The 17,875-nt window shown below is 41.6% G+C and overlaps 1 protein-coding gene across 1 annotated transcript in view; it reads left to right on the forward strand.

Annotated features, from left to right (window-relative positions):
* LOC104158408 (propionyl-CoA carboxylase alpha chain, mitochondrial-like) overlaps nucleotides 1–17,875 on the forward strand; it is a gene marked incomplete at its 5' end in the record, with an annotated part of 47,068 nt that overhangs the window by 13,404 nt on the left and 15,789 nt on the right. Inside the window, one exon of the mRNA XM_009696047.1 lies at nucleotides 17,072–17,212. Within this exon, the coding sequence (XP_009694349.1) occupies nucleotides 17,072–17,212 (141 nt within the window). The remainder of the gene's footprint in view (nucleotides 1–17,071; nucleotides 17,213–17,875) is intronic.

Raw genomic sequence — 17,875 nt, forward strand, 5'->3', positions numbered from 1 at the left:
AAGCGTAATGTGTTTTTTTTTTTTTTCCCTGGATGTAACTTTGTTGATGTGAATGTTAAATGAATTAATGGAATTATAACGCCAGTTAATAACTGGTGTTTCAAATTAAATAGTCGAATGTTGGGAAAATGAGGCTGGGAGGAATAGAAACAAAAAGAAAGAACAGCAGAGAGAAGAAGTATTCCTAGGTGGTGGTTGACTGCTAGATATTAAATTGCCTCACTGCCCCACTGGCAAACCTTCGGTTTTCTGGACTCCAGCAGTTACAGTAGCTCTTGTGCATTGAACATATGTTGTATTGATTACTGTATGTCATTGCGGGCACTTGAAATGTAAATTATGGAAGCTTCTTTTCTGCTTGTGGTTTAATATTTTAGGGGAAATAATTTTAAGCATAGATTTTTAATTGCGATTCTGTTTTATCTTTATTCTGTGAAGCTAGATATAGCGTTTATGCTATTTTTGGGAGAATCGTGGTGGATTATGGTTGACATAAAGATGTTTTTATGAAACACAGGTAAAGGCAAGGAAAGGTGGATGACACATACTGGCTTGCTGTATTTTTTTGCCAGCAGACATCAAAAGAATGATAGATGTTATGTATGGTCAGATTTTTTTTTTTTTAAGGAAAGGAGCTACTTTAGTTTTTCATGAATTTACAGGTTTTTTCTAAGAAAGCCAACTTCAGTCTTAAAACGCACGTATAAAAAAGCTGTGATGTTGTAGTTGACTTCTGAAAGATGTGAACTGTGAAGATTGTTTATATTTAAAATCACCGTTCACCTCTCTCTGAGTAAATCTATAAAAATGTGCCAATGTTATCCTAAAGCAGTCTGCTTTTGTTTTCTTGGCTCTTACACAAAGAATATCTGAATACTAAGTCCGTAGTAAAACATGGGACCAAGTGTGCTATGGAAGTGCTTTTCTTCAGTGTACTTCCTACAATTTTCTAGAAAGTAAAAGTGGAATTGCTCCGTACATGGAAAGGGTGAGGAACTTGCGAGAAAGAAGGAGCAGTACCTTGGTAGCTGGGAAAATGGCTGGTGCAGCGCGACTTCAGAAACAGCGCAAGTTAGCTTAAGTTACTCTTTAGGCAGTCCTCATTCTTCCCAAAGATTAAAAAGCTGAAGAATTATGGGAATTCAAGGACACATTTGATAAGGGAGAAAGAGCAACCAGGAGACCAGCTCCCACTGAAAGGGAGTGATCCTGGGCAGCCGTATCTTTAGTTACTCTGGGAAGAATGAGGACTGCCTAAAAAGATTAAAATCTGAAGGATTATGGGGATTCAAGGACACATTTGATAAGGGAGAAAGAGCAACCAGGAGACCAGCTCCCACTGAAAGGGAGTGATCCTGGGCAGCCGTATCTTTAATGTCTTCTAAAAATCTCTTTTTCACACGTTTTACTTTAAAATTGCCGTAAATGAAATGACTTTGCCAAAGTCCCTGTTTTTAATTCATTTTGAAGTTATGTCACAGAAGTTATGTCAATCTTGTTGATGTTAGTTTTGTTTTCAGTGTAGATAATGCAACTTAAAATGATTCTTAGCTTATATTAACTGATACTACATTCATAAATTTTTTTTCTAAATGAAAAATGATGTCTTGGGATATCCTTCCAAGAACTATAGCTTTTCTTTCTTACTCAGTTTTGAACAGAGCAATTGAACTTCATGCAATGGTGCCCTTCACCATACAGAGTTCTCTTTCACATGATACTCATGTGATGCTTAAAAGTTCAAACAATCATGTTTGTCAAGAAATACTGAGAATCTCTGATATTTCCTTCTTGAGTTTTCCTTTTTTCTGCCTGCTATCTCATGTGGCATAACGTTGTCAGAGGATAAGCATGTTCAATGTGCAGTGGTGCTGCCTGGTAATTTTTCAGATGGTTACTGTACTGGTGCTGACTGTGAAATTCAGATTGTCCTTATATGAAACCTAAAAGAAGTAGTAAAAAGACCTGAACAAAACTCAACCTTCACTTCAGTTACAATTCATATGCCAGAAAACTCACATTTCTGAGTATTGATTGTGTTCATTTACCACAGCAAAGTGCATTCATTGATAACTACCTGCTGGTACTGAATCAATCTTATGTGAAGCACAGGGCATTATTGTCAGGTAGGGTAAATAATATTGATTCTATTTTAAAATGAATTCAGCATAGGAGAAATTAATTTGATTCTATGAAGTCATTTAATTATGTTCTATCGACTATATAAACAGTGAAGGTCATGTAATAATACGATATCACACGGCAAGTTACAGCTGCAAGCTTTAGCAAGGTTACCCATCCGTAATGGCGGTAAACACATTGTGGTTTTGTTTTGTGTTAAAGGAGGGAGAGAAATCCAATGCCTGTAATCGATCTTAGAGTAGGATCCCGATTGGTACCAAATCCTCTGATACTCTGCAAGTGGAACTGTAGTCTTCCCTGCCTGCAGCAAACCAGGTCCTTGGTTCTGTTGGAGGTCAGCAGATTTCGAAGCTTCAAATATTATTCTGACTAATGTACTTTGCTGTCAAAACTCCTTATCTTCCAAAATAAGCAAATAATCGGGAATGGGAGAAGGGAGTTGTGTTGATTATACCTTTTTGCTTGATCATCTTTCAACCTATTGGCTCTGTGAAAGAGTAGCAAGGCAGGACAAATGCAATAAGCACAACTACCACCACCATGAGTAAGCCGTGCAATTGTTCTTGCATCTATTCCCCTGTAACGATAACGAACTGTATTGCAGTAAAGTTGTTAAACAGCAGCAGCTAAAGCAATGAAACTGTGAAACGTGGAACCCGTTTTGGATTACAGGCGACCATGCAACCGAGATTTAGTCACTGATTATATCCTCCAAACATTGTCTTCATAGGCTGTACAATTAATCTGGAAGTCTTAGTATATGAGAAAGTAAGTTATCAATTATCACATACCATATGAAGAGAGTGGGAGACACTGAGAATTCCCCCAGTGCCCTGGGACCCTTGTCTCATTTTAAATATTTAAGATAAAATAACTTGCAACCAAGTTATAGCTAGTGGAACGGCTATCTAGAATTCAACGCTTTTGGAAACAGTAGTGAGGTCCAAAGAGCTGGAGGAATAAACCCCAATTGTCTGTATTTGTAAAGGAGGCAGAGGATGAGCCAGGTGACTATAGCTGGTGGATACAATTTTGTATTAAGTGAAATTTGTGTGTAGAAAATAATCCATAGAGAAATGAAGGTAGATGAATAATTATCACTAATCAGTGCTATGGAAATCACACAGAATCACAGAATGGTCAGGGTTGGAAGGGGCCTCTGGAGATCATCTCATCCAACCCCCTTGCCAAAGCAGGGTCACCTTCAGCAAGTTGCACAGGATCAGTGTGATTATATATGCTTTTTTTGACAACAGTACTTCAGTATCATATATTCAGATGTCTTTAGGTGTCGGGTTTAAAGGTCCGGAGGAGCTGAAGTGCCTATTTTGGCACCTACAGCAAGGTTCGAGTGCAATTTAGGTGTCTGAGTCAAAGCGATCCAGGAAGCTTAAGATCCAGTAACCTTCTAAGTGTCCTCAGGACACCTCAAATAGGTTTCACACCTGTCTAACTAAAGGTGCCTGCGTCTTCTCAGCAACCCTGCTCTGGGGAACAACTAGATATCGAATGTTCACTTATCCTCACGGTGCTGCTGAAACAAAGTACTTGAACTCATCTCCAGTCTCTTGAGAGAATAGTCTCCAGAAAACATCTAGTATGGCTGGACAGCGTTGAGTTCAACCCAAAGCCTAGCAGCTGTGGCCACATTCACCGAAATTCCTGGTGGTTGAATAGGGATGCTCACTTTTTGCAGCTGCTCTTGCTGCTGAGAATGCTTGCCTAGAAGGCTGGAGATAGGGGTTCTGTGCTAGCTTCCACATGGTGGAATCAAAATCTGCTCTGTCCCTGCAGTATGTTGTAATTGCCAAGTCTTAGGGTGGTAGAGGGAGAAATCTGGCGCTGGAGCCATTCTGCTGGGAAAGCAGGCGCTGGTCCCCATTTTCAGAATGATTTCGCTGGGTCAGGCTAGGCAGCCGGGTAACTCTGGGGGCAGAAGGCAGTTTTCTCCTCTCCCCAGCTGAGTTCCTTAGCCTTTACGCCACAGAACAGGGTTTGTTCCTTCCTCGTCCGCTTCCTCCGCTCAGGACTGCATTAACGGCCTGCCTTACCCAGCAGGAGCGGTCTTCTTTGAGCATCCTGTAGTCAAATTGGTAAATATTGACATGACTTGAGTCCATTTTGAGGCACGGAGTGCTGAGCTGCAGCTTGATTGCCCTTTCAGTGTATCTACCCTGCTTGGTCGCGTGTGTTGCAGTTTTAGTTGTCTACTGAGGAGAGTCCTCCTTCAGCACCCAGAGCAGGATTGCCTTCTCGGCCAAATTCCAGCCATGTTGGATACATTTAAGTTTAAAAAACAGAGAAAAGAAAAAAATACAATATTTTTTTTTGCAATATGTCTCACCTTAAAATTTTATTTGTAAATAGCATTATAAGACTGGTCTGTTCAACTTTTATCTTATCCCACTGTGAAACGTTCTCAATTCGGTTTCTTTGCGAATCTGACAGACAAAATGGGAAGCTTTAACACATCAGGATAACCTGTATGTTTCTTTCTACATTCCTAAGTAGTGAGAGTATTGTGATGGATAAAATCAGTAGTAGTTGGTTCCAGTCTTACAACCCTTTCCTTCTCTTCATCCGCATTTTACTCTGCCCAGCAATGCTCAGGAATTTGTATTTCTCAGCAGCATTCTTTGTTGTTCCTCATTTCTTTTCCTGTTCCCACACCGGGTTTATATAATTATTGATACACAGACTCACTCAGGCTGCTATTTATGCCAAGTGTGATTAACTGGTATGTTGAAAGTAGATCTGTAACTATGGATGTGTTACCCTACCGTGTTATTGCTGCTAAAATTCTTTCCAGTTGACTGGTTTTCACCTCGTGGCCGGTGGGTCACTCCTAGTCTTCTCCTGGGGTAGAGAAATTCACTGTATGATTAACAACAGACTTGAGAATGAGTTCAGGTTTCTTGTGAGTAGCAGTTTTCTTTTTTTGAAGCAAGGACTCACGGTTAAAGAAACACGACCAAGTTCTCCAGCGATCAAAATAAGTGCACTATAAGTTGCGTTTCACCTTTTAAACCAGCAGAGCAATTAGCCTGGTGACCCTGGAGAAGAGCTCTTGGGCCTAAACCAGTAGTGGCTGCGAGTGTAATAGTCTAGATCTACTGTAGGTTGTCTGAGCAATCATTCTGTTGGATTACACGCCGAAAAATGCTGGTGTGAGAAATAAACATAGTTTAGGTACCCAATAGGATAGAGCAGATGTATAAAACGCATCTCTAAAAGAAATCCTATAATGGCAAATATATTTCCCATGGCATAAAAAAAAATGATTGTTCAGTGAAGTGAAGAGTAGGGCTGATAAAATATTTATTCAAAGTCCGTTATCTTTGAGTTTCATTTGCATTTAAAGAAATATTCCTGGCTTGCTTTCTTCAGTGTTTTCGTTAGGATGATCTGAAAGAGTCTCACGCGATCCCTTAATTACTATGTCAAAAGTTGAGTTGGGAGCAGAGATGAAAATACGGAGATCAATATACTCCGTGCTCTGAATGCCTCACAAAAACTTAGTCCAATTAAAAAAATAAGTACTAAATCATTTTAACCAACATCTTCAAAATACTGCCCTGAGGACAGAGGTTAAACCGATCATGAAGTAGTGCCCAAAGCTCACCTACAAATAACTTTGAGGGAGGTGGTTATGAGTTGTTAACTGGGGCGCTCTACTCCGATCTTCGTTTGGGTGATTGCGTAATGAAGCTTAATTGCGTACGGTACCGTTCATGGCTTTGTCCCCACGCCCAAGCCCATGGACGGGATAATGCTGCTGTCCACTGGTAAATGACTCCCAGGACTCGGCTTCTTACCTGAGCCTCTTACGCGAGTGTTACAGCTTTGGGCTTAGGCGGCTCGGTCATAAATTGTCTTACCGTGTATTTGGCAATTATTAACTTTGTGTGGGTGAAATATTTATAAGTATAAGCCTGTTTTTGAAATAACTGCTCCAGTTCATCAGCACACGCAAGGGATATATTTGACGACATGAACGCTTAAAGCTGAAAATAAGAGGCTAGTCTTTGAGAGTTTTCTTTTTTCCAAGTTTTAGAATGGGAGTACCTTTAGTGTTAAATGACAGATGATCAGGGGTCTGTATTGCCATTTTGGATGCAGGTGCTTCAGTCCTGCCTAAGTGTCCTGCTTTGGACATGTAAGTCTTTTATTGGTTCTAGCCCTTAGTTATTAGCAAAGATTGTCACGTAATGTTTGAATTATAAAAGTCGGTGATGTAAAAGAGCGTTTTAAGTCCTACGCGAATAGTGCTGCTAGTAGTCATAGATGCAACAGCATGTATTTCTGAATTGCAAAGATTAGAGAATGTGCCTCTATTGCTAATATAGATATCCATCCTAATGCCGGGAAGTGATCCCTGGAAATTTAATGGTATGAAACAGGTGTCATACTGGTGCGGTAGCTGCGCTATTGCTGAGACTTGCATGATGATTTAGTATCCAGAATAATTAAGGATTTGAAACCTCTCTGTCTCTACCCTGAGCAATGATGCTACTAAAACCCCTAAATCAGTTGCCAGGCTGTGCAATTGCCACGGTGTGAGAGCAGGGTGGCTGGCAGGAAGATGTAGGGAAGAGATTATCACACGGTTTATGCAAAGCTGCAGCATCTTAGATGGCTTGAGTTCTCATACTCCTTACTCACAGCTTCCCCTCATGACCAGCTGGACTCCTGCTTTGAATTTTGAGTTTGCAACAGCCTTACAAATGCATCTGGAGTTGCCCAGGTTCAAGGAGCTTCATATGTTAACTTCCCTAAATCCGTATTTCGACCTGGAGAACTTCGTAAACCGAATCAGATCTTTTTAAAAAGACCTTGGCTTCCTACACACATTTTTCTCCAGTTGCGGATGTCGTTGTGCTGCCTGCTGTACAAAAGAAAACAGAAGGATGCTGAGGCTTACCAAGTGAGCCCTGCAAGGCAAATTAACGGACCAAACTCTAACCAGTGCTCGCCCAACCGTTAGAAAACTTTGGAAGCTGTGAAAGAATGCAGTTTGCTCTGCAATTTTCTCCCTATGAAACGTACAGACTAAACCCGTTTTTGCAGTCAGTGGAAAAGAAAACCTCTCTGTGTTCTCTATGGTCGTCGGTAGCCTCACAGGGAGTGAAAGGCCTCTGTGCTCTGCTTTTTCTTCCACTTAAGTGAGTGCCAAAAGCGGTGCTGAGCTTGAAGGGAAGAGGGGTCAAACATTTATTATTCCCTGCCTACCCAGAGGGGGAAAAACATTGGTGTCTAGAAATCAAGCATCATTTGCGTGATATTTGTGTAAATCAGTTCTACTCAATAGTTTGTTTTTTTTCCTAGAGGGGGCTGTGCTGTGCCCCAAATCAGATAGTGCTTTTCAAAAAGTACTTCCTTACTGAACTTATGGAATAACTTACAAGTTTGTAGCAAACCAAAACGAACCGGGCTGAAAAATAGTAAGTATCCTACAGGCGTTGGGTTGCTGTATAATTGGTACTATAGTTTTACACATCTTTGTTGGCTTTTCCCTTTTTATACGTCGTTACCTTGGTCTCTAGTCCAAGCAAACTCTACAGGTTGCTTTCATGAACCTTGCGCAGTTCATTATCGATGGACTTGCTTTTTATGGCTGTGAGAATCCGTGACTCTAACGAGTTACCTTAGCAAGCCATACAGACAACTTGGTAGTCACCTGTGGCCAGTGCAGTTCATTGCAATCTTCAAACGATTTCCTTGAAAAAGCCATACAGACAACTTGGTAGTCACCTGTGGCCAGTGCAGTTCATTGCAATCTTTATTAGTTGGACATGGGCGTAACTCTTCTCCTCGGACGGTGAACTCCAGGAGAGTTGAACCAAACTTCTCTCTGAAAGATATTTAAAGACTTGGTGGTCTTCAAACACCGCCTACAACTACTTTCCAATTCTAAGAACAGGAGGAGGGCAAGCGGCTACTGAAGAGGCAGCAGATTTTTATTTTCAGAATACCGAGCCTTTCTAGGCGTTTTGCCTATGATACGATTGAAATCCCAGGGCAGACAAATATTTTAGTTACATGTAGGTAACAGAGGTTCAAAGTGGCAGCACACTTGGTCTTGCCTACTACCACCGAGTCTGCTCCAGCACTTTCTTTTTCTGCATACATCCTGTAGCAGTGGTCACTAAAAGTTGGTTGTGCCTTTTATTTTTGTTTTGTTTTGGTTGGGTTTTGTTTGTTTGTTTGTTTGGGTTTTTTTGGCGGGGAGGTGTAGTTTTTGAAAAACAAACTCAAAAACGCATCCCATTTTGCAACCATCTGCTTGTTCTCTGCTACACGATGGAGAGAGTTGCATGGTTCTTGTCAGTGGTTACTTTTTTTTGGTGTTATATAATAAACAAGTCAAATGTTCTCGCCCATTGAAATAATTTTTTTTTTTTATTAATACATGTTCAAAACCACTGTATTGTATAATGGGGCTAGTCATGTTTAACCACACTGTCTGTACATAGTACATTTTTTCCTACTTCAGCTGATATTCTATATTTAGGGAGTACGATTTTGTAAACACTTAGGCACGTGATTTGCCTTATAGTAACAACAAGCGCTGATGGCTACTGTTGGCTTGGTTACATGTGAAAAATTAGGCGGAAGCCTTCAGGACTGGGGACACGTTTCAGAAAACAAGTAGTTGCTTTTCCTTCTGCAGGTTTTCTTGGTGCTCTTTGTCAACAGATTTTGTCAGAGAAATATGTATTATTCCAGTAGGAGTTTCTGGTGTTTTGAGACAAAAAAGCAAGTTGCTAATGCCATGACTAAACCATTTTCGCCAAGTTGGAAGCGTTGTGGCAGGACCCTGTTTCTAAGCACCCCGCAGATGAGTTGGGGCAGTGCCGTGTGTTGTCCGTATGTTCCGCACGTGGTAGTTGAGGCGGTTCTCCCTGGCTTTTTCATTAAATAGCAGATATAAAGTACATGTTTGAAGTAGAAGCCGACTGTATTTGAAGCACGAGAGTGATGAAAGTGATGCATTATGTCACTGTAACATATTGACGTTATCAATTATGTGTTATTAAACAGCTTAGCTAACTGAATGATTTACCTTGTGTTTAACTGCCTTTTTCAATTAAAGGTAGCAAATGCTGTAGGACTGGGGCACAGTCATAGAAACCATATATTTTCTCCTGTTAACACCAGCGCTGCTGACATGCAAGTGATGGGAGTGTTGGCATTTTGCTGCAGGCTCTAATGGGCTAGTTTAAATGGTCTAAAAAAAAAAAAGTGATTAATGAGTAGGAACAGGACTGTTACACAGCTTCACAGCTCTTTTCCTCAATGCGTTTCCATTTATGTCAACTAGCCGCACGCTTGGGAGGTGTTATTTCAAAGTAGTCAACGCAGGGTTTTTTTTTTCTACTGCCGTTTGTTTCTATTTCCTAGGTCCCTTTGGTTGGCCAGATACAGCAAGTGTTGCCTTCAAATTGTAAACTTCAGTGATAAAGGAAGATAATCCAGAGGCTTTGTACGCCTGGTGACCAAAATCTAAACTGGTCAACTCTACTGTCAAAACAGTGAATGCTGTCTTTAACATCACTCTACTTACTCCGGTTTGGTGAATTGTGTTGGAAATAATTTAAAGGTTCTCCTCAAAGTAATTGAAGCACTTTGTCAACCGATACGTGATTCTCTTCTGCTGTTCACTGGGTTTTGCAGCAAGCAGTGATGTGTACATTAGTACTGCTTGTTGGTAAGGGGTGACTCTGCATCCCTAAGCCCTCCCTTATGTACATGGATACACATATACATAGATATTTGTTACCTGTATTTCTTTGGGAACTGAGGTCAAGAAGCACTGCTGCAATACTAGAGATACAAACCCCACCCCCAGTAATAATCAGCTGCCATTAGTAGGAAAAACGAGTAGTTCCAAAAGAAAATTAAAAACAAGTTTGGAAAATCCAGCATCTCACTCTTTTTTTAATGAACAGTAGGACAGCGAGATATCTTGTAGATATAATGCATTCTCTTTGCTCTTTTAATCTAAGGCGGTATCGAATGCTGAAGAGCAGTGGGGATTGAACACTCGAGGGGAAGATACCTTGTAGTTTTGGGAAGTTTTATTTCACTGTGCTGAGATCTTAGAGCTTGTGACTGAAAGTCAGCATTCGCTCTTGAGTCTCGTGTTCTGACTGAGGGGAATGTATCTTCCTAGAACGGGGCGTCGAGTAGTATTTTCGTTGCTAGCGTTTTGTCTTGGCATCAAGCCATCTAAGATCATTCATCAAAGCATGAAGCTAAATCTTTGCTGTGGACGAGTTCAACCAAGTTTTCTGAACAAGGAGCTTAAGAAAAAAGTTCCTTTAATAATTTGGGAGCAGATGATTTAGAGTGTAGCTCCAGCGTGTGTACTAGAGCCGCTCTGCTGCAGAATCCTGATTACGGCCAACAGATTGGCAGGGTCCGAAGAAGGGTGGCTGAGAGGTGGGATGTCACCCAAGTGCCTTGTCCTGGCACGTGCCGCTCAAGGTAGTGTTGTAGCTCATCTTCCTTTTTTAACACACAGTACGTGGAGGTGGATTTTCAGGGATTTTCTTGCGTCTGTATATGCACCAGCTAGAATATGTGTAGTTGTTACTACAGGTATGTAAAGCTGCTTCCCTTCTCCCTCCTTATTAGGACATTTAACTTCTCAGTAGCCACTTGAATGTCTTGTTGGTTTTTTTTTTAGCACAGACACATTTTCTGTTTGAAGAGCCTACGATTCTTGTTGGCAGATGGGTCAGGGTAGCATCTGCTTTGGGTAGTTTGCAAGTGTTACTTACTAATGCAGGCCCCCAAAATCCTGGCGGTGCGGTGGCTGTTCCCGGGCACGCTTAGCCTGCAAGCAAAGGCTTTTGGAAGCGTGTGTTGAGGTTCATTACACGCATTTATTCTTCAGTTTTCTGCTTGGCCCGGATTCCCTACTGAGATTCTGGTCTGAAACGATGATGTCAAAAAAAAAAAGTATGTATTTTTTTTCTCTTAAACATCGCTGCAGCACTTCTCCCCCTGTAGTTCATAGTAGTACTGCTTGTGGGCAGGTGTCAAAGGAATCTCGTCTCCATATGGCTTTACTCGATAATCCTTTATCCACCATCTTCAGCTCTCATTCCCTTGCTTTCTTGCCTGTGGCTACGTTTCTATCTCTGCATCAATTAACACAGTGATTTATACAACAAGCAAGCAGTTTAGAGGTAATGGTACACAATTAACATCTCATTCCACCATAAAGGGTATGCTAAATACCCCAGTCACTGCTTTCTCTGCCTGGAATTGAAATAAGTGTTTGTCCTAATTCATATGCTATCTGATGTGAAGTGGGCCTGCTTTGTACGGCACTACACCATTAATCTAATTATAGATAGCTGCAAATGAAGTGCTGTCTGAGCACGGAGACTGAAGAAAATAGCCCTTTTGTCATTTAGCATGACTCTGTGAAGCAAGATCGCACTTTCCATGGCAGCATGGCAAAATGGAAATCTGAATAATATTGCTGCCTGTTGCATCTTTTCTAATTACAACAGCATTGTCAACACAACCGGGCGCTGATATAAATAGAGCTGTAGATACGCTGTCATGTGGGTTGTAGGAGAAAATCCTTAGTGTGCTGTTGTATTAAATGATGCATCCTGATTGACAGCTACCTTGAGACTGCGCTGATGGAGTTGTCAAAGCCTGGTGCTACCAGGCAGCTGTAGCAGGCTCCTCCGCTCCCTCCCGGCTCCCATCCCAGCCCACCTTCCTCCCTTCCATCCTACCGCCAGGAGAAGGACATCTCCAAGCTTTCAGCCTGGACCGTTTGGACTCTGCCTCTTCAGTCTTCCTCGGAAGCGGAGGGAATCTATTTTTATCACGGCTTTAACCCTTGTGAGGTTCCTCTAGAGTGTTAATTACGTATCACGCACGGAATGGAAAGTGGGAAGTGTGGCTGAATTACAATTCTAATTAAGTTTCTGCTGCTGGAGTGTGTACTATGTGGTGGTGAGGCTTCTCTCTCTTTTTTTTTTTCCTTTCCCTTTTGCTGCTACTGAAGGCTCATGATTTTTGTGGCTATTCTGCTTTGTTTGGAGTATTTTTTTGTTTGTTGTTTGTTTGGGTTTTTTTTTAAACTCTCTCCCTAGCATGTTGAGTGTTTGCTCTTCCGTCAGACTAAAAATGCCGTTATTTTGTGCAGGTATTAATGCCAGTCCTCACCACCACCCTGTGGAAGTAAATTGGCTGGAGAACTCAGGGCTCGGAAAAAAGCCTCTGTGATTTGCAAAGCGTCATTTATCTCCTTGTTGAGTAAGAAATCCTTGGCTCCGAAAGAAGGTGGTGCCTGACACCTTCAAGTAATACGGAATAAATACATCGTTTTCCGGTTTACGTGCCGTGGTGGAAATCTAAGCAAGGGTACAGTCCCAATGTTAAAACGTATGATGGTTAATAAAAAAAGGCAGCGTGCTCATTGTGTTCAGCCCTGGAACATTGCTTAGTATTGCTTTGAATGAACCGTGAATAACATACGACTTGTGAATCCATGACGTCAAACCGCGGGCGACGACAGTTAAGTGACTTGAGGCAGGATGCGGATGAGGAATGTTAAAAGGAAATTATGTGACCACAGTTAATAAATGTCACCGCTTCCAAAAACGAGACTGTAAGGTTAGTGAAAATAATGAAGACGCACGGCAGACAGTTTCTCTGCTGAAAGCTGAGCTACATAAGATTTTCACCCTTCTGACCACAAGAACGACAGATGTTTGAAAGACGTGGTTGAACATTTAGGTGAAGCATACTGAAAATCCACATCTGGTCAGCAGTCCAAACACTGCCGTAAGTAACATGTGGGTAGTGATACATTAGATGGCTCTATAAAATCTCCAGTGGAGCTTGAACATTTACAGCTTCTGGGGACGTGAGTTTCAGGTGTACAGGGAAGATCATATTTAATAAAGTAGTGTGAGATGTAACAGAGCGCAGTTTGGAGCATTTTGCTGAAGGTTTACAATATTCTGTTGTACGCGGCAAGGGGACCGTATCTGTGCAAACTACAGAACTTGTTTTTGAGCAAAGACGGGATCAGATGTGCCCTGGCCACTTACTTTGTAGCAGCCGGTCTACTTCTTGTCTACAGACTTAGGGGATCAGTATGGCATGTATCTGCAAAAAACCTCCACAAAACCCAAGGTATCATTTTCACCATATTTGCTCCCCACCCCCCTACTCCTTTGCATCCCTATTATTACACCTTTCTATTTTCTTCTTTTTTTGTCACGGAGATTTCGTGTAAGAGGTACTTTTCCATGATGTAAACATCCAGTTCATTTAGTGGGAGAGGTAGGAGAGGATACTGTTACCCTTGGAACACCATTAAGTAACATCACTTTTCCCTTCTATCATTTTTGTCAACTGATTGTGGATTCCAACAGTCTTGCGGAAAAGAAACACTTATGTTCTACGCCATCAAAAGCTGTACGGCTCCTTTCACGTACCTCTTCATTGGCTTGACTTTGGCTGGCAGAATTAGGCTCTGAGACCCTGCGGAGCGGAGTAGCGACTGGTGACCACTACTCATCAGCGCAGAGCTCCTTGCTCTGAGAGTCCACCCCTAATCTATTTATGACTCTGACAGATGTTTCTTCTGGTTTAGGCCAGCGGAAACCTTCCGGGCTCTATTTATAACCCAAACTTTACAGCCTTCGCCAATTTACCCCCCTTCTTTCTCCCATCTCCTCCTCCTCCTCCTGAGGATAAAGGAAGAAAACCCGAACCCCATCCGTACTCTCTTAGTAGCGCTTCAAAACTTCTGCTCCGTGTGTTCCGCGTTGTCCTCGCTAAAGCAAAGGCGTAGGTGTAAGGAAAAGAAGACGTGGTATATTCTTAATTGTCTTTGTTGTAGCAGCACTGGCAGGCCTTGTTGGAGGTGGTCTTCCAGAAAGTCTTGTGGCTCTGGCGGAGCCCCCTGCACACCTCCCCTGCCCAAATCAGCCCCCCCTGAGAGATAAGAAACAGCCTTCCAGAGGGACACTGAGGCAGGTATTTGGTGGGGTCCAGCCAGCAGCAGAAATACATCAAAGGTAATCTTAAAGAAGGAACCTTTCTTTGCGGCTTTGTCTTTTTATATTCCGAAAGGTCATTTGTGAACCAACTGTGCCAAAAAAGGCCTTTCCCCAGAAGTTTACTGTTGTTATTTTTTACTTTTTGATTACAGTAACTTGCTTATCCCCCAAACAGACTGAAGAACAATAAACAAATACAAAAGGAAAGGGAACAGCTCATCAATAACAAAGACCTGCGTTTTAAAGCTTTGAGTGTACTGACTCTTACATCTCACTCCAAGCAAAGCAGGAGTCCTGCAGAGAAAGGAATCTAAAAGATATGAAAATTATAAAGATAGTAAAAACAATGTTTGGTAGGGATATTTTAATTTGGTGTGGAGAACTGAGCTTTAAAGTGCAGCATACTGAGGAGCGTGATTTCCACCCCCCCCCACTGCTGTACGTTGTGGGGTACATGGGGAATGCTGTGTTTCGGTCCCTGCGAAATACTCTAACCTCGATGGATGCAGAAGGTCTAGCTTTCATTTCAAGTTTAAATTTTGAAATCGGGCAGCTCGGAAGTGCTATATGTGGCTTAAAAAACCGAAATGGCACCTAAACCTAATCCTTTGAAATCGTATCAAAATAGTCTCTTGCACAACAGTAACAGTCCACAAATCTAACTTATTTCTGTGTTCTTCCTTTTTTTTTCTTTTTTTTTTCTTTTTTAAATTTTTAAACTCAGAGTACAAAGAAGACACTAAGCATGGATACCGAAACTGTGCAATTTGGTGTAATTATATTCCCCCCCATAGATTTAATGAAGGACTTTTAAGTACAATTTATCTTTGATAAATAGTCCCTCTGCGCAGAATGTTTATTAGATTGACAGCAGAATACACTCTGCAAGCTTTTTTTCCTTGCCACTTATGACTCAGATGAATTTTAATAGGAGTAAAAAGCTTTTATTTGCACAGTAATTTCACTTAAGGATCATATCCTTCAGAAACTGGCAGACACTTGTATGTCTTGATTGCAAAACAGACACTCGAGAGTAAAGAAACATGTGTAAGATGTTATTATTTGACTTGTCAAAGCTGCTGCAATTCTGTTTGCAACTTATGTCCTCAAATCTCCTATAGGCACGGCCTCCCCTCTCCCCACAGCGTACCTGCAAGTGCGCGCACGTGCAAGTGTCCATATGCACACCCACGCTTGACTTTTAGAAAAAGCAACTGCAAGGAGTGTTGAACGGGAGAGAACTAGCTGTATTTTGGGTAGGAAAATGGGAGTGCCGTAGTCATAATTGGCAGGATGGTGCCTGCAGGACCCTTGGAGTTAAAGCGGGTTTGGGCGTACAAAATGGCGCCAGTTGCCCTGTGCCATCTCCGTTGTAACCAAGGCGCGTGTTTGGGAATGGGTTCTCCAACCTTTGGGGGGCCGCTTCCAGCATCAGGGAATGTTGTTGTGGCGTTTTAGTACGTTTACTAGGGTGTGTGTGTGTGGGGGGTGAGTGGGTTCGTTTAACCGTTTGCTTGTATTTCTGCTTAGAAGCAAGTATTTCTAGCTGCACTCTTGGTTGCACGTAATCTTGCGTGTCCAAACGGCCTTTCTGGAGGACGGTAATCCTCTGTTGCCTTGTTGTAATTTGGCTTGGAAAGCTGCTTTTGAAAGATGTCATTGCCGAGTTAATCACCTTTCGCGTGTATTTCTCAATTCCTTGTTCAACTCGCTACAGAAGCAGAAGGTAGAGGCCCCCTTTACCTTCACCATAAGGATATCGGATTTTTTCTGTCTGGGTAAAAATGAAAAGTAAAGACGTTTTATTGTTAATAAAACAATAGCTAATTGTTTTGGAGGAAAACATACTGTTCAAAGCAAGGTGTTGAACTTTACATCAGCAAAATACACATTTGAATTGTAAATGCAGTTCATCCGATGCTTCTTATTAAAACCTTTGTTTAAATTATCGATGAAGAGCAGTGCTGGGCTTCGCTGGGTTGGCCTTGGGGAGGCTGGAGTTTCAGGCAGAGGCCTGCTGCCATCTACCGGCATTTTGTCCTTCCTTCTCAGGTGCCCTGGGACAAATGGGACGGCCATCTGCCAAAGGGAGGCCAAGTTTTTAAAACCAAAAAGCCTGGAGCTGAAAGGAGGGTACCCACATACAGGTTTTCCCTCGGTTAAGGGGATGCTCTCAGGCACGCGAGGGTCCTCATCGTCTCTTCCATTTCTAAGCGCTATAAAACATAGTCGAGAAAATCACCTTTTTTTCTCAAGGTAGATACCAGCTGCTGAGCAGTTTTTGTTACAGATAAAGTACGTTCCGTACGACCACAACGTTCCGTCATTCTGCCTGTACTTGAAAAAATAGAATTGAAATTGTTTAATATGTTTGAATTGAAAAAGCTAAGCAAGGCATTAACTTTAAATACATGATGAAAAGACACGTTTAAAAAGTAAACATGATGTTTAAAATCAGTCATGTCATTGAAATTCTGGCAAGGCTTTCCCAAAAGGTCAATTCCTAATTCAGCACAGCACTGGGAACGAATCCCTCAATATTCCTTATCAGGTAATGTGCAGTAAGCATAAGGACATTTCTGCGTTTTAAATTTGTATCATCTCCCCTCCCTACCCCCAGTTTTTAAATGAGTCTGACATTTCTTCACTGTACTCGATTCTTTCCTTTTACGTGCTCATTGCTGCAGGTTGGAGGTGCATATTTTTCTTTCTCCATCCTGAAAATGAAACTCAGAATAACGATTTCAAACAGTGAATTTTTAGACGCTCCTGTGAAGAATAGCTAACAGATGTATTGTATTAAAAAACGTGCCATAAAATAGTGCGGATTACTGACTGCAATTTACCGAGGTGCAGTTTTCTGAAACATTCCTTTTCCTATTTTTTAGTACAAATTACAAATACTGACGAAGGTTGCTGCAGAGCTGAGCAAGTACATGCCAGAGAAAGCAGCAGAGGACACCTCCAGCATTTTGAGATCTCCCATGCCTGGAGCAGTGGTGGCAGTTTCTGTCAAGCCTGGGGACATGGTAAGAAATGTGATCCATATATCTGCATTTTCATTATATGTTCCACACAAATTTCTCCTTGGTGTAACTGAAACTACGGGTCACAGGTTTGTCGTTGGGTTTTTTTGGGGGGTTTTGGTTCGTGGTTTTTTTTTTTTTTAATGTCACCTGTAGAATAAAGCGTGCTGAAGGATGTGTGCTGCTTTTCATTTGAATTGTAAAAAAACTAATAAGGAAGCACAATTCAAATGAAACTGGCTTTGAAAGGAAAATTCTCAGCTGGGTACAAGTCCACAGCTGAAACTCAACAAATAGCTTGGTTTTGTGTCACAAATGCCTTGGCAGGGGGAAAAAAAAATTGTGTGTGTGTATATATACGTGCATGTAAATATATGTAAGTATATATATGCTGTTAGTGCTAGCAGGAGGGAGTTGTTGATTTTCTGCCCTGAAGCAATGAAAATATTACTAAACACAAGGGACACAGGATAGATATTTAACTTTCTTTACGCATCCGTCTCTCCGTCCGTGTGTTGTCCTGTCCCCCCCCTTTTTATTTATTTTTTTTTTAAATTAAGAATCCCCAGCTTAGCATTTTGCAAGACACATGAATTTCCTGAATTGGGAATTCCATGCTGGGAATTCCCAGGCTCTTACGGGAATCCTCTTTTCCTGCAGCAGGAA

This window comes from Cariama cristata, unplaced genomic scaffold (assembly GCF_000690535.1).
Source record: "Cariama cristata isolate BGI_N322 unplaced genomic scaffold, ASM69053v1 scaffold13982, whole genome shotgun sequence".
NCBI classification, from domain to species: domain Eukaryota; kingdom Metazoa; phylum Chordata; class Aves; order Cariamiformes; family Cariamidae; genus Cariama; species Cariama cristata.